Genomic DNA, 16978 nt, shown 5'->3' on the forward strand with positions numbered 1-16978 from the left:
TAATGGCATGGTGGTTCACTGAATCTCTCTTATGTTCCCTTTTTTTTTCAATTGTCAATCGTCTCATTACCCATTTATTCAGAATTTAAAACTTCGGTCCTCCTGAATTTTTTCTGAACTCTCCTGGATATCTTTAAAAGTCCATAAAATCCTGAATCCTGAAGTGTTTCACTCAGTCTGCCTCTCTGCCTCATTTTCTGGGTTTGGATCAAAATTCAGTGAACTACAAAATCCTTTCTTGTGTGACAGCTGGTACCAGTGTTTCTGGCATTTGTTTTTCATCCAGTGTGTGCCATCTCCTTTGGCATGGAGCAGAACAGTTTACAGTTACTCTAAATGGGCTCTCCGTTGTTTTCATCTGAACTTTTTCACCTGTCCTTTAATTTTTAAATTTTTTTTTTGCTTGTGTTTTTGAGGAATCCTTGTTACCAATTTCTTAATCAGCAATTACTCTGGAAATGCAGAAATGGGTGATTGTGACATAAAAGCATTGGTCCTGTTCAGTTTCTGTGTATTCTGGAACATAGTGCTTTGAGTGCATATCAAGTATTGAGACCCACTACATAAATGCTTACATTTATTTATTTGTAGGTGTATTGATATGATCACTTGGTGAGACACAAAACTAGCAGTCAAAAAAAGTGCAGAAGACTTGTGTTGGGCCAGCCTGATTGCAGAGGAAAAACCAAAACAGCTTTTCCTCTGCAATCAGGCACATCCTTTCATGTTTTTGGAAATGAATAGTGGGCATATTTATTAGTGCGTCTAGGCTGCTTGGTATGTAGTCATCCTTTATTTGCTTTAATGTCTTGTGGTGCTTTTAAGTTAATGGTTGGTGCACGTTGTCATCCAGGAATCTCTTACACTGACAAAGCCATGAAGGTCTATATCTCTATCCCACTGGTATCTTGTAACCTTGGAATATCTTTTGTCCTTAAATTGTTGTGTTCCATTGAGCAACTCGTCGTGCGTGCCACTCAAGAAATGTTGTATTTCTGTTTGCAAAAAGGAAATATGTAACTCGTACAATGCACAGGTGAGGAATGTCACTTGAAAAAACACACAGGGCAGTTTGTTGTTTCACTACTACAGACTCTCCGAGTGATCTGTCCTCTTTCAGATGCACCAAAAAAGGGCATTCTAAGAGTTTGTATTTTGTCCTGATGATTAGCGTGGTTTTTCTGGAAGACAGGGGTGGGAGTTTTGCGGAGTATGGTTGCTAATCATTTCAGGTGTGCTTACTCTGAATGGCTGCAAACACGTGTGTTTTTATGTTCCCTTTTTGTTCACTTTTTTCTGGTGTGGGAAACAGTGCTGCTTGAGAACCTTCTTTGCTGGGTTTGTCAAGAGGTGGAAAACATTTTCTGCTTCATCCATTACCAAAACTCTCGTTCTTCTGTTGCTGTTCATGAATATTTTGCTCCTGTATTAGTTTTGGCACTTTATGTACAACTCATATGTGGCCAGTGTTACTCTTCTACATGGAAGTGGCACTTCCAAAACAATAACTTGGCACCTGTGTATAATATCACATTGTTTGTGTTGGGACGGTTTCACTTTGTGTTCCAATTGCCTCCATGCCTCCGTGCAAAACAAATCTTGTATCAGGATTTGTTTCCCCCTGTTTGCTGTCTCTATGGCTTGGAATGTATTCAAAATTAAATCCACTACTGTGCATTGCTTCTGTTCTTTCACTTCTTTTAGTGGTTTCTCATAACACACTTCCACACAGCCTGGTAGATACACCCTTTTGTACTTGGCATTGCCGTGTTCACCAGCCTTGACTTTGTTGCCACTTCTTTGAAGACTGATGCTGCCTAATGGCAGGTTTTTCATAAGGAAATCTGTAACCTTCCCCAAATGTAATTACACCACACGCTTTTTATTTTTAATTTTTTTTCCCCTTTCTTTCTTTTTTTGTTTGTGGAGGGCCCTTTGTTGGAGTTTTGTAGTGTCCTTCTTGCTTCATTAATAATGACGCTGGATGTGCTGCATGCAGAAACAAACTTCACCATCTCTAGTTGCTGTGCTCCCAAACAAATTTGGAAGTGCCGTGGTTAAGTTGCTCCATTTTCATCCCAGAGTCTGTTTTCTTCCCATACCATGCAACACAGGCATGCTGAAAGTCTGGTCTCTGTTTTTCTTGACATCAGCCGCTGTACAAGGATCTGCAGTTGCCAGAAAGTGATACTTTGGTCCAAAGCAGGTGTCTATCTACACCCACAGACTCCAGACTGCTCCAACAGGGAGGCATGCATAGCTTGTTTCCTTTGGGATCAGTCTTTTCGCTGAAGAGTCCATGGGAATTTTACTGCCAAGTTCAGTAAGAGAAGTGTGAGGGCCCCATTTTGTTTCTTTTGTGAGCTGATGACTTGCCTGTATTTCGCTCACCCAGGTGAACATGCCTACAAATGTTCCTCCTGCTCATTTTCCACCATGACAATCAGCCAGCTGAAAGAGCACTCCTTGAAAGTGCATGGGAAAGCACTGACACTACCAAGACCCCGCATTGTCAACCTTGCAGCCTCACACGCCCACCACACCTCCAAGAACCACACTCCTGCTGAAGAAGTGGAGGACTCTAATGGTAAGAGGTGCCTCAGAGCAAGAATTTAATTGTCTAAGGTGCCGCTTAATATTTTTGTTGCCAACCAAATTGCAGCAGGCAGCTTTGCACCAAAAGCATCTTCGTATGGTCACTAAGAGGAAACCAGAAGTTGCATCAAAACCCAAGAGTTAAACGTGGTGTTGTAGGAAGTGATCTGCTTTAGGCCCTCACCAGTTCATGCTACAATTATTTGTTCCCTCTGACTTTGGAACATGTCACTGCTGGCTTTGCTGGCAGAGATTTACATTGTAGAAAATATTTCAGACTCATGATTTCCACTCGTAGCCAGTGGGAAAGGGGTCTTCAAATTCCATCCATGCTCCTGATTTTCTTTTATGTTCATAGAATCACAGAATTCATAGAACCCTTAGGTTTGGGTTGGAAGGGGCACCTTGATGATCATCTCCTTTCACACTCCTGCCATGGGCAGGGACACTTTCCACTATCCCAGCTGCTCCATCCAACCTCTCCTTGGACTCTTCCAGGGATGGGGCAGCCTCAGCTTTCCTGGGAAACCTCTGCCAGGGCCTCACCATCCTCACAGGGAACAGTTTTTTTCCTAATATCTAATCTCGTGAGTAGAGCACTCTGATGAAACCACATGATTAAGCTTAAAATGTGAGCCAGTAACAGTAGGAGGAGTAATTCCTGTTGTTGTCTGTTGTACAGAGGACACCAAAAGTACCTTCAGACATTCAGCTGCAGGAAGGAGAACCTGAGCAGTGCTTCCTTTCCAGTGCTTCTTTTGAAAGCTGTTAATCCCCTGGTGCTGGAGGGGTCTGTAGAAGATTTTTTGGAAAGCAGCAGAGGGAGGGACACTGTTTAAACAGAGAAAATGGAAGAGGTGGTGTGGGGTATCACAAAAAGCTTTAAGGTTTTTTAAGTAGTAGCTTATGAGGCATGTTTTGGTGTCACTTCCTACCAGTTAAGAGCTCTTTGGAAAAAAGAAAACCCAGCCTTAATTCCTGGATGGATTTCATTGACATGGAAGGAGAATATTTGCAGATGTTCGAAGAACTGGAATATATGGAAGGTGTGTTAGAAGAGGGGAAAATACTTTTTTTTTTCCCACAGAGGCTTGAGTGGTTCTAGCTGCTAAACAGCAGGAATTTTTTTGTTGGCTGTTTTGCTTGGGATACTGGTGAAGAGAGAATGGGAGGTAGATATTATCTGCAATTGTTTTGTAGTATTTCTGGTCTCCTATTTTCTTTTCTTTCTCATCAGACAAAAAAATAACTTAAAAAAACCAAAAGTGAAATTAAAAGAGTGAAAGAAAAGAAGTTCAGAAAATGGCTGAAAGGAATTGAAAGAAGTAAATCAACAACATAAAAATACCTTCTTGAAGAAACAAATAAAAAAAAAAAAAAAACAACAAAATAATTTGTGATTTAGCAAGTCACTTTTTGGGTCAGAATGAGAATCTTAACAAGAGATTTTGACCAGCTGCTCCCAGACAACCTATTTGTCACTGGGTTGTCTGGAACAGTGCAACTACTGAGTTTTTTTGCTAATGCTGGCTTAAGCTAATCCAGCAAGCCGAGTACATCTTGAAATGTGTTCTACTGCTTTATTTTTTTTCTGCTTTTAAAATAAAATGCTCCACTACTGACTTAAGAAGTGGAGAATAATTTTCAGTGTCTGTCCTAGGCTTTTCTGTGTGTTAGCAGTCTTTTGTTATTGGTGTGTGGACAATACTCAGTTTTGGGAAGGATGGCTCAGTTACTTTTTTAAAAATTTTGCTTATCCCAGGAGCTCAAACTCCTGATTAGTGGAGTTAAAATTCAGGATACCTGCTGTAGAGGATAATTTTGCAGCCTTTAAGAGCTCTTCCTAGAAATAGTTAAAACGATGACTCTGTTAACAACATCATTTCATTGGGCTGACTTTCTTACCTAGACCTGTATTACAACCTGAGACCAAGGCCAAATTTGTCCCAATTAGCTAGATCATCTTTAAATGGGGTTAATGGTTAAGTCACTTTGACAATAATAGAAGCCACCCACTGGGGAGCTCATCAGACAAGTACAGGTGTTACAATAATAGTGTTAGCATTTTCAGCATTGCTTGAGGAAGGAATAGCCTGCTTTAAGTAGTTCTTCCACATTGTACAGTCGGCTGCAGATCAGGTTAATGGTGGCTGCTCTTGTGCCATCGCATGTTTTATTGGGTTTTTAGAAGGCAATAAATCATTGCCTGCGTGGCCCGGGTGGTGTGCAAGACCAGGTGGAATAACTGGTCCCAATAACAGGAAATGCAGGCGCTGTTGTGCCCAGCTGGAGCATTAGGAAGGGCTCACGTGGCGTGGAGTAGGTGGATTTTGTCTGTTGGTGTCTGTGAAAAACCCGCGGTGTGAACCGCGATCAAAGCTAATGCACCAGGGAGGCAGCCCTGAACCTGGGCAGGCAAAAGGCTGCATCCCATTGTCAGGGAGCTTGTTTTGTGGGTTGATGGGCGTGCAGCAGGCTTGTGTCATTGAAGTGGTTGCAGAAAGGAGCTGCTCCTGCCTGTGAGTTAATGCTGTGGTTGGAGGAGGAAATACGGCAGGGTGGTTTTGGGGAGATTTGGGGAGCTGGCAGGACTCATCTTGTCGGCTGCTGAGCTCTGTAAAAGTGTGGGAGAGGGAGAAGGGTACTGAATTGTAACAGCAAAGTGCATGAATAGAGCTGCTCTGCAGCAGCAAACCCAGTGGAGCTTCTGTGATGCTTCTTTTCCCTGCAAAAATTGTTCCCTGACGGGCCTTTCTTAGAACGTTCCTTTTGTTCTTTTGGATCCATCCATGCATTAAAAGAGGTGAATGCACTCAGATTTCTGTGGCTCATCTCTTTCAGTTCTGTGTTGGCAGCAGCAGACCTAATCTGAAGTACTCAGCTGCACATCCCAGAGGTGTTTTGGGGTGCCTGGTGGGCTTTTCATGGAGCTGGAGCTGAAGTGGAGTAGGTGCTGAACGTTTTGGGTAGACCCATCCTTGCCAACTGTAATTCTGGTGACAGCTGTCATTAGAAAGCATAACGACCTCTTAATTGCAATTAATAACAATCATTCAGAGCGTGTGTGCTTCTCTCAGGGCAGTGGTGTAAGAAGGTGATGGTGTCCCTCTTGATGAGTCAGCAGAGAAAGTTTTTCTTACAGATGCATCATTCGAAGATCCTGCCTTTTTTATCCTACTCCTCTTTGCCTGCTGGGCAATATTTTAATATGTCAAGAACCTGTTTTCACTGCATCCTCTTCTAACCAGAAGTAAAGCACTCTGTGGTTTTATCTGGGGGGGTGTGGAGTGATGGTAATTTGTTTTGTGGGTGTTCTTCTTAAAACAGTCATTAAAAAAAACCCTAGAAAATACTGTTCATGAGTGCTATTTTTCAAGTTTTCATAGTATAGGGGCACTGAATGGTTTGTAGTGTCCATCTCTTGTTGACACAATGAGGTTGCCATTGTAAAATGTTCTTTTACTCTCCTGATAGGTGTTTTTTGTCTTGCAAGAAGGAAATGGTGGGGGGTTTGCTATATATATTTGCATGAGAGTTTGGTTTGTTTGTTTGAATTCACTTATTTTAAATTTACACTAAAATGTTCCTGAACAGTTCTGAGATCATGAGCAGCAAAAGTTAATTTTAAATGGAACTACAACAAACTGGGGACTGGATGAATCTCCTCACAAGATCTGCTTCCATGTTCTTTCAGCTTTAGTGAGAATAAGAGCTTGTATTTGTGTTAATCCCTGGTCAGAATGGGGGTTTTTTGGGTTTTTTTTGATGGTGGTGTCATCCTGTGGGGCTGTGTGTGTCACAGGTAAGTGTTCCCAGCTCTGCTCCTGTTGAGGGCAAGGCAATGGAAACGAAAAAAAAAAGCAAAAAAACAATCTGCATTTCCAAGGCACCACGCTGGAATGCTCCCATCCCTTTCCATAAGAAAGAGCTGCAAAGACACAAAGCAGGCACACAAAAATTGTGTGTCTGAGCGTGAGAAAACACGGCACAGCAGCAGGAGCTGTGTGCAGGGGGATCATCAGCTGAGGGCAGAGCACGCGGCCACAGACTCTGCTGTAAATGTGTTCTTGTGGTCAGGGGCTGGTGATCTGCTCTTCTCTCACAAACTGCAGAGAGACACACAAGCTCAGCCCCTTGCCACAGAGTCTGTAAAGCAGACAGACTTAACAGAGTGATGAGCAGCTTCATGTTGTGCCTTCTTGAGAGCATGTGAAATACCTGTCCTAAATTGCCCTGGCTGCTATTACTGATTTTTGGAGTAGCCCTTTTTTTTTTTTTTTTTTTTTTAATAACCCCTTTGGCCTAGCCATGTTGTAGAGCAAAGCACTGCTCTTTATTCACATGGCTGGCAGATTTGGAGCCTCGTAAATTTCCTTGTGTCATGACTGTGTCCAGTAATTCAAAATTACAGCTTTTTAAATTTTTAGTGTTTCTTAAGAATATTGAATTGTCAAAATAAAGCAGCAAAGTGCCAGGCTAAACAGACCTGGATGTGGTTTCTAAGGTCTCCTCAGTCATGCTGCTGTGGTTGTAAGACCATTTCTTTTTACTGGCCACCAGTTCTTGATCTATAGAAAGCAGCGCACTATTTGTGTACCCTTGAAGCTCAATAATTATGCTTTTCACTGCTGTGCAAACCAAACAGGATTTGTCATTAATGCCAGCACAAGTCACAAAACACATGTAAGTAAGGTCAGAACTAGAAGATTTCTTGAGTCTCCCAGTACATGGTATGTCAACATCTTAATTAAATTTAATTAATTGCAACAGCAAATGCATTGAAAACTGCTAAGTGAAACATGCAGTGCCCTGTTCCAGGTTTTTTTTCCTGAACTTTAGCCTTTGCCAGTGGAAAATAACTTTGCCTCATCTAGAGACTGAAATACAAATACATCTGCTTGCTTTGCCAGAGCTAGGCTGGGCACAAAACTGCTTGACTAAGTCTTGTTTCTTGGACTGTTGTTCCAGGACTGTAAGTCCCTTCCCATTTCTGTGCACTTTTCCAAAGCAGATAGTGCATAATCAGACTGTATGTCTTCTTCTGTGCTGCCTCACAGATGAACTCCTGAAGGGTGCAGAGGGCCTTTGGCAGGTTTTGCTAAAGCAATTTCAACTAATACCAGAATGAGGGGAGAGCTATGGGCAGCAAGGCACCATTTGAGGAAAATCCACAAATCTGGTGCCAGTGAGTCATGATTCTGCCTTCCACCTTTCAGAGGAGAGACAGGCTTTCCGTGTGGCCAGACATACTACCCTGATTTTTGTGTTCTCCAGTTTTTTTGTTGTTGTTGTTATTGAGTCTTTTAAATCCATATCATGGATTGTGGCTGACTTGCTTATTTTTATTCACGTGCACTGTTGCTGTTGATAAGGGGCATTTTCCTAACCTTGCAATCAGGGCAGAAAGTTCCTAAGATGGTCCCTTCCCCTTTGGTGCTGTTTCTCTGTTATTCTTGCTTGTGTGCCTTTGTGTTTTGTGGCTTCTGCTGTCTGGGGAAAATCACAATGGTCAGTCCTCACAGCCAGAAAACTTGGTATTAGAGCAGAATGTGTTTAGTTCTGGGTTTGGGGTTTTTTTGGGAGGAGGGCTTGGACAAAGACTCTTTTGAAGTTTCACTGCAGTGTGGCTGGAAGGGCAGGGAGCCAGTAGTGACTACAGGGCAAATTCAGGCAGATCTTCAACAGCTAATTGCTTTAATTGCCAGGTGAGATGGAAGGATTGCGTCCCTGTTAAGGATGCAAGATGGTGATCTGCATACTGCAGTACAGAAGATGGTTTTGCTTTTGTAGTTACAGTTGGGCTGCAAAGAGCTGTCTGCTTGTTCTGCTTGTTCCCCTGCTTTTGTGCCCCACAGGGGTGATGCCTCATGCTCACAAGTATCAGATTAACCTGTGTTACCTGCAGGCTGCCTTTTTTTTTTTATTTCCCCCAGCTGTGTTCCTTTTTTCTCTAACCTAAAGCAACCAAGTTCCTGCTTTCCCCTCAGACTTTGCTTTCTCTTTTTCCCACAGTGGCCACGCTGCCTCTTTTAAAACTTTTAAAACCCTGTGGTAATCGTTGGTGTGTTCTTGCTTCTTGTGGTCAGTGTTAAGCTAAATATCAGATGCTGGATCAGATAGGACTTTCCTCCTCCATCAGGTTGGCAGGGGCTGGTGGAACAAGCACAGGGCTTGTTCACCTCCACTTTTACTGAACAAACCCCTCACTGTTCCAAGTTCCTGAGGCGCTGGGGGGATGACCTTGTTCTCTGAAGCTCTCTTCCACTGGGCTATAGTTGTTTGGCTTCTGGCCTTCTCCTGCAGCATGTTGAGAACTGTTTTGTGGCTGGTGGAACAGAGGGAGATGTCATTGGCTCTGCTGAGGGGAGTGTCAGCTTTTTTTTTTTTTTTTTTCTTCTGCTGCTGGTTTTTTTTTTTTTTTTTTTTTTTTGTGCTTGAGCTGCATGGGCGAAGGCAAAGCTGAGATTGAGCAGGGCGCAGGCTGGAGCTCCTGCAGCTGGAGAAGGTTGGTGTCAGCCTTGTGTGGAGCTGGCCACCCTGCTCTGATGGCCCTGGAAGGCTTGCCTAGGCCTGGGAGAAGGCAAAATGTCTGGGCAGGTCAAGAAATTAATGAAGGAAGAAACATCTGATGCAGAAAGAAGATAGCACCCATAGTGAAAGAAAGAAGCATATCCTAACTCCCATTGTGAGTTGGGTTTGTTTTGTTTTGGTTTGGATTTTTTTCCTGAGGTTTTTGCTTTCTTTTGGCTCTGGTTTTCATATTCAGGATAAAGGACAAAGTGGTAGATGCAGATATCTTGTGTGTCTGGGGAATTTGTGATCACTCAACACAGAGAGAAAAGGATGCTGTTGGCATGAAAGGGGGTACAGGGTGTGACTTGACCAGGGGGGGGTGTGCAAGAGGGCATTTCTGCACAGCATCATACCCACATATCACAGCCTTCTCTGTCAGCCTCCCTGATATCCTCCCTGTCACCTGAGACTCCACTTGATCCCATTGATTTAAAACATGCTGGAGGGATTTGGTGCTTGGCAGGGAGGTAAAACTTCTTTGCTCATTTTAGCTCTGTTGAAATGGATGTGTGTTATCATCACAGTTGACAGCCCAAGATCTGACATTTAAGTAGCTGGTTTTATTTCTTCTTTAAGGAACATTGTTACTACAAGTGCTTGAAAACACTGCCCGGAGTGTTCTGAGCTCAGAGCTGGTGATAGAGATGAGGACTTTCTGTTGGCAATAAAAATAATGTCAAGGTGTGTGCTGGGGGTCTCCAGAACAAATTACCCAAGTTCAGGTTCCTGAGCTCTGTGGTTGGAATGAAACCTTGGTACCCACATACTGCCACTGTAATTTTAGGGCCAGTTTTAAAGCAGAATGCCAATAAGTATCACTTGATAAATTGATTCCCCCCCCCCATTCAAGCTTTTTTTTTTTTTGTATTCATACAAACACAGTTTGTATGAATACAAATATGTAGAGGATCATATAGGGAAGGAAATGTGAAAATTACCTGATGAATTGCCCTTAAAAATGAGAATGAAATATTGGAACACAATAGAAGGAGGATCAAATGGCTACTGATGAAAAGTTGATTGGTAGATTATTGTCTTGAGTGAAGAATCAGTTGAAGTAGAACTTTGTAAATTCCAAAAAGAGCCTGTTACCAGTCAGCCCTTTTAGCAGATTGGTTTAATCAGTGTCTTGCTAAAGCTATTTCCAGTTCTGTTTGTGCTCCCCTCTTTTTTAAATGCACTTCCATTTATGAAGTTTGAGTTTTGAGTTCAACAGAATAAGGAATAGCTAGACAGACTTTTTATTTTATGTGTTTTATGGAAATAGGTAAGATCATGGAGGTCCCAGTGTTTGACATGTAGCAGGAATCCTGGTTTTGAGTGCAATCCTGTATTTAGGCAGTGGAATTTAAATCTGTTTGCAGTGAGAGGGTTTTGTGCAGCCTAAATGTGACCAGTAAGTGGGCAAGCCACCTAAAGAACAGGAAAGTTAGATTGAGTTGAGGGCCAGGAAAGAAATATTGTGGGGAGAAGAGATGAAAACAAGGGATGACTGGAAGTTATGGAGAAGCATTTCCAGAGCACTGAACTGGTCCTTCCAAATCACAGCATCAGCAGAGCAGGGTGGTGCCTGCCTTGAAAGCTCATGCAAATGGGAATTTCTGGTGGTGTTGAATACTCTGAAACAGAGGGGCGTGGAGGATCTCCTGGACTGATCTTTTTCTTCTTACAGAAATCTGTGCTCTAACTTATTTCATTAATTATATTACCCCTCCATAGATCTTAATTAGCTCCTGCTACTTTCAAATACACCACCTTTTACAGACTGTTGTAGGCACTCTGGATCTCAACTATGAAACTCCAAAATTCTTGTACAGGCAGCAGGGTGAGAGTTTCTCTGTGGAAGTGGTTCAGATGATAAAAATTACTTATTATTTTCTTCTAAATAGGTGAAATTTATGTCCCTTGGAAGTTACTTGGGAATTATCACAAGAAGCTGCATAGCCTCAGTGCTGTCTCAGTCCCAAGTCAGAGCTGTGGTATGCACACAAATTCAGAGGAAATTCAGAGTTACAGAGAAATATGGATGTAGCTTCTCTCACCTCTTCTGAATAAACAAGATTGCACAGTACATGTGCCTTTCTCGTTGATCTCTTCTGAGGCTTAGAAATACATGTAACATCCTTTTCACAAAAACTGGTCTCTCATGATCCAAGAAGTGGTCTTTAGAGATAATGCTGAAATAAATTCCACCAAAAAGGTTTGGTTTTGTTTTGCGTGGGTCTTTTTTTTTTTTTTTTTTGGTTGGTGGTTGCTTCTGTTGTTTTGGTTTGGACTTGATGTTGTTTCTTGTGGAGTTTTATTTTTGGGGTAGTAGTGGTGTATAAATTCATTGAATGGCTATTTTATTCCAGGGCTTTATTTCCTTTACTTTGTCTTTACTCTCTGCTTTTTCCTTTGGGAGTGTGCAAGTGAGGGCACAAAACTTGTTTCTGTTGTCTCTCACTCATAGCATTCTGGCAATGTAAAGGTTTTTAAGCAGAAATCAGAATTTAGGTAGAGGGCTAGGCTCACACTCTGTTTTTAAAACATGCAGTGAGCAAGACTTGCACTGTCTGCTTCCCTGAGCTTCTTCATGAATGTTCAGTTGCATCTCTCTGAGTCTTAGTCTGTTCCGTCTTCCCCTCCCTTCAGCTTAATTTATTGCCAGAACATTTCACCCTCCCACATACTCTTCCTTCCAGGTCAGTGCTGTGTGGCATAAAGTGAACAAATGTGTGCAGTCTTCACAATCTTTGTGTGGCACCCTGCTTTGCCACCTTCCCACTTTTCAAGCTGTTGCCATTCATGGCTATGTGCAATCCTGCCACTCAGTCAGCTGGTGGTTTTGAGTCCCGTTGAATTTTGGAAGGGATTGTGTTCCTAAATCTCCTAAATTCCGCCCTTACGCTTATCTTAAGCATTTTAAAATAGCAATTTGCCTTATGTTGTTTGTTGGTGTTCTCTGGTGCAGCATTGCATCTTTACTTGGTTTCACAAATTTTTATCCAGAGGAGGCTGCTGCTTTTCTGAAATCCTTGGATTTTTTGCTTTTCGCAGAAATTTTCTTTTTATGAATGAATTTGGATAAAATTAAATAGCACTCAAAATATTTTCCTCTTAGTCTCTCTAGAACATTTCCTCACAGATCCAGAATGTCCTAGGCCTGTATTAATATTTAATTTCCTTATTTTCCCCCTCACAAAACGTTACTAAGTGCTTTCTTTTATTTATACATTCCCTTTGGGTTTTTTCCTTTTCTCGTGAGCCAAACATCTCTGTCCCCAGTTTCACTGTTCTTACAAATCCTGGTCTCTTTTGACTGGTTGGTGTTTCTGTGTGAATATACCAGGAGATCATGGTGTCTTCACTTTTATCTGCCAGTGACTCCTCCTGCTCCTTGAGCTGTTGAATTATTAAAATTCTGTAAAGTCAATAACGTCACTTTCCAGTGCACTCCAACAGCTGCTTTTCCTGAGCAGTGTTCCTCCCTCCACCCCTATCCATCACTGTGCAGGCATGAAAGTGTTTATATTACATGTGTCTGGTTCTGTCCACCCTAAAAGGGTAGAGCAGTGCTCTAATTTCCTCCCTCTAATAACTCCTTTTCCCTCTTGTTTCTCAGCTGTTGCTCGGTGTCTCTTGCTTAGACGTGTCCGGGTGAATTTCTGGCCTCTTGTTGTTGGGTTCAGGAGTCTTGTGGAAGTGTTTTGCTCTTCCATATGGTGTTCATTGATACCTCTGAAAATACCTAGAAACAACTGAAACATCACTGAATTTTTGTGTAAATTTATGTTTTCAGTTCAGGATCCGAAACTGCATTTTTTTCACCTGGAAGGATCCCAAAGTTTTGTTTCAGTTTAGGTATCTCAAGCATGTTGTATGCTACACAGGATCCAATGAAACTTTGGATTTTCCTTCTGTGGTGGGTTTTCATTGTGTATTTTCTTTGTACATTTTTTCCCCACTGTGTGACCCTGGGGTATGCAAGGAATCAAGCTGAATTTTCATGACTGTGTTGCCTTGCTCTTTTGGCTGAGGTAGTAACTTTCAGATTTGTTGGCAGACTCATTTGTGCCAGTCTTTGGGACTGCACTCTGGATGAAGTTTTTGGAGTGACAGCATTCCTGACCAGGGATTTTAGTGCTCTAAGCTTTCTGGAAATGCCCCTGGAGGGACACATTGAGACTTGCTTGTGTGCTCTCACCAGAATGCAGCAGTAATTTAGATACAGCTGTGTTGATAAATCACCACATGGGCAATCATTTCTCCTGCTTTCCTTTCAACTTCCGGAATTTTGGGTATAAAAACTCTCTTCTATCCTAAGGGAAGACAATGCCTTTTAGATCCATGGGTTCTGGCAGTGGTCGCATTATTTTTTGGCCTTGTTATTTGTCCTGTGCAGGTAATTTGTAGGTAGATACCTACATGTAAAATATGATATGTAAAATCTCAAAATTGAGATTCGCAGCGTTGCCGCTGTTCTTTCCATTTTTAACTGCAGCAATCACTGTTAATTTTTGCCTCTTGACACTACTGTAGGTGTCTTTAATTTTATCTCAGATCATCCTATGCTGTTATCTTGTTTTTGGAGTTGCACAGTGAAGTCCTTCCATTCGTTCTGAATAAAATTGGTCTTTAAAAAGGAGTCTCAGTGTTTTGGGTGTGGGCTTTTTTTGTTTGTTTGATTGTTTCACATGAGTCAGGGCTAAATGTTCCATTTTCTTCCCTTTCATTGCATATATGAATGTGCTTTATTTTCTTGTGCAGCCTCAAGGCTGTTGACTGAAAAAAAAAAAAAAAAAAGTGCCTTTTTCCTTAAAATGTAAATGGTACTTCCTGGTGTTTCATTTTTCTTAATTTCCTTTCCACTGGTGTTTATTCGCTGCTGCTGTGTTTTACATATACTTAATATAAATTTTCTTACATCTTCCTTTTGCTTATTTTAAATGTTTTCTGCTTTCTGATTTCGTAGGCTTTTAGGGCCCTTTTTTTTTTCACTTTTTTCAGACATGGATGGCTAAACCCTCTTCCTGCTCTAGGCCAAGGCTGTTAACACTTTATCAGAGTGCACCCAGCCCTTTGTGCTTGGGGGTGCAGGAAAAAGAAGAGGTGGAACTTGCATTGTGTACGTCCATTACTCAGTTTTTGGGTCAGTTCTGGAGGAAAAGCTCTGCTCCTTTCTTCCTTCATCCTCCAGCCTGGCATCCTGTTGTTGCACCTCCAAAAAGTGTCTGGAACATCAACCCACTCTTCCAGCAGGAGCAGAGCGAGGAAAAATGCAGTTTTTAAAGCAGTGCTCTGTGACTGTGGATATGCATCCCCTGGCCCCTCTCTAAGACACTGCTTTTGAAAAAATAAATTCTAAAAAAAATACCCAAAAGCTCACCCCCATCCACTGTTTCTCATTTGCTGTGTGCTGTGTGCCAGAATGCATCTTTGGAGGTGGGGCCAGTGGAACCCAGTGGAAAAACTTCCCGTGCTTTCAGTCAACCTTGGGCTCTGTCCAGGGTGTTCCTGGTGGAGCTGGGCTGCACCTTCATGCCAGGAGAGCTGTCTGGCAGGCTGGTTCCCAGACACCAACAGAAGCACATGTGTTAATCCGGAGTGTTTTCCTTCAGGAAGTGCTAAATCTCGCGCTGCGGCAAGTGTAATGAAAGAATTTGGCCAGGGAAAAGGCAAGGAGTACACCAGGCCCTGCATGCTGCCATTGTTCGAGGGCACAGCCCGCTGGAAAAACTCTTCAGGTGGCTTTTTAAAATTCTTTTAAACGTCATAACTCTTTTAAGTGTAATGAAGCAATATATTTCACACAGGGGGGCCTGTGTGAAAGGTAGAATTTTCTTCTGGCTATTGATGATGGCAGGGAAAGCTACTTGATGTGCTTTTTTTCCTGGTTTTGTGTGTGGGAATTGACATGGAACTATCTGCTTCTGCAGTTTTCACATACCAGATTCCACTGTGTAAATAACTGATGGAAAGTCCAAAAGCTGGAATAATAGACACCAGATGATAGGAGGAGTAAAAACATCTGAAGTACAGTAGATCTTGCAGACAACAGCAGGGCTTCCTTCTCCTGACGAGAATGGTTTTTAGACCTGTGGCTTTCTTAGCCATGGATATCTCTGGGACTTTGGCCAGGAACATTGGTGATGTGGTGGAAATTTTTGATCCTTTCTTCCTGAGGAGGGGAACAAGTGAACCACAAAGTAGGCTTCAATACAAGAGCAATTTGACTGGTACACATTTAAAAAAAAAAAGGAAACAAAAAAAAAAAAAAGAGAAAAAAGAAACAAACCAAAAAAACCCTGTTTCAAATGCTATGAACTTACTTTTTAGGCTGCCTTACCCTTGCCAGGAGATCTGTCTAACTGTGTTTTGAGCTTTTAGAATCACTGAACCTGGTAGCCCAGAGAAGTGAGTCAGCAAATCCCCTCTGAGCCCTCAAGGTTCTGTTCCAAAGGAGGGTGAGCACACAGTTGCTGCCTTTGAGAGAAGAGAGACTTTTCTGCAGAGGGTTTGCAGTTCCTCAGGGCTGCCCTGTGCCAAAGTAAAGGATGTGGGGAGCCTGCTTCAAACGCAAGGGAAGGAAAGCCTTGACATTTAAACAGGTGGAGCTCACTGTGAGCCCTCCTGGTGAACAAACGTGCTGTGGAAGTGGTGGAAGCAAGGGATGATAAATGCTGCGTCGCAATCCAGCCTCGCTCAGCTGATGGGGCTTGGATGAGAAAAAAACAACCCCAAATTTCGTTCATTTCACCAGAATCTTTCATGCCTCTGCCTTTCTCTCTGCTGTGGTGAAGCCAGGGGAGCCTGGAGACGTTTACCTGCTGTGCCTGTTTTGTTTTGGGGTTTGGTTTGGGTTTTTTTTAATTATCATTATTTGTTACTCATTTCTTGGGCATGTGTAACCCCCGCCTGTGGTAGTGGGAAAAGAAAGCAAGCATTTTGCTCTTTTGAAGACAGGTGGAGAAGTCCCCACACTCAGTGTTGTATGGGCCTGTTTGCCTTTTGTTTCCTCATACTAATTGGTTGGAATGGATGGTGTTAGGTTCCCACAAATGTGTGTCTGTTAGGGAATTCTTACATATCTAGCCTTGGGGAATTCAGCTTTGGAAAATGAAGCACACATCAAAGCAGGAGGTGGCTGGTACAGTTTGTGTCCTGACTTCCCTCCCACCTCCCCCCCTCTCCTAGCTTTTCTTCCCCCTTCTAGAAAGCTTAGGAAAAGAGCCTTTTGTCTTCTATTCAGGAAAATTGCACTGAAATTCATCTGTGCTTTATTCATCTGCTTTGATTTGTGCCATTCATGGGCAGCTGTGGGTTATGTAGAACAAAGCAGATGAATTCCTAACCTCCACATTCAAGCAGTGTGTTGGGAAAGGTTCAACACCACCCTCCCTCCCCCCACTCCTTTTTTGGGGTATCCAACCAACATATTACAGCTTTCAGTTTCAGTACTGAGACATCTCTGGACTCTGCTCCTCCACATGCCATTAAAAATGGTCTGGCAGAATTCTGCTGGCTTGTAGAAGGGATGTGTCTTCAGAGATCTCTTTTCTCAGTATGGCAAGGCAGCAGTTTGAAAGTTTGCTTTACTGGAATTTATGATTAAACATCTTTTTTTTTCCAATGATGATTTAATTTCTAACATCATCAGCATGAGTAGGGAAGAGTATCCATTTTTTTTTCTTCTTCTTCTTTTTTTTTTTTCCATATAGATAGGTTATTTACATGTACCCTGTGCCAGATCTTCACCTTGTGTGAACTGGCATAAGACATTTGAGAGGATCTGGTCTGATTTATGTGCCAAACACATAAAACATTGGCA

At 42.3% G+C, this 16978-nt stretch overlaps 1 protein-coding gene across 8 annotated transcripts in view; it reads left to right on the forward strand.

The window, feature by feature from the left end:
- Positions 1-16978, forward strand: part of ZNF462 (zinc finger protein 462) — a 90850-nt gene that overhangs the window by 53978 nt on the left and 19894 nt on the right. For 7 of the 8 annotated variants that reach the window (XM_064405699.1, XM_064405696.1, XM_064405703.1 and 4 more), the window contains exon 7: positions 2396-2587. The exons of the other annotated variant lie outside the window; for it this stretch is intronic. In XM_064405699.1, the coding sequence (XP_064261769.1) occupies positions 2396-2587 (192 nt within the window). The remainder of the gene's footprint in view (positions 1-2395; positions 2588-16978) is intronic. 8 annotated transcript variants of the gene reach the window in all.

Source organism: Passer domesticus, chromosome Z, assembly GCF_036417665.1.
Source record: "Passer domesticus isolate bPasDom1 chromosome Z, bPasDom1.hap1, whole genome shotgun sequence".
NCBI classification, from domain to species: Eukaryota; Metazoa; Chordata; class Aves; order Passeriformes; family Passeridae; genus Passer; species Passer domesticus.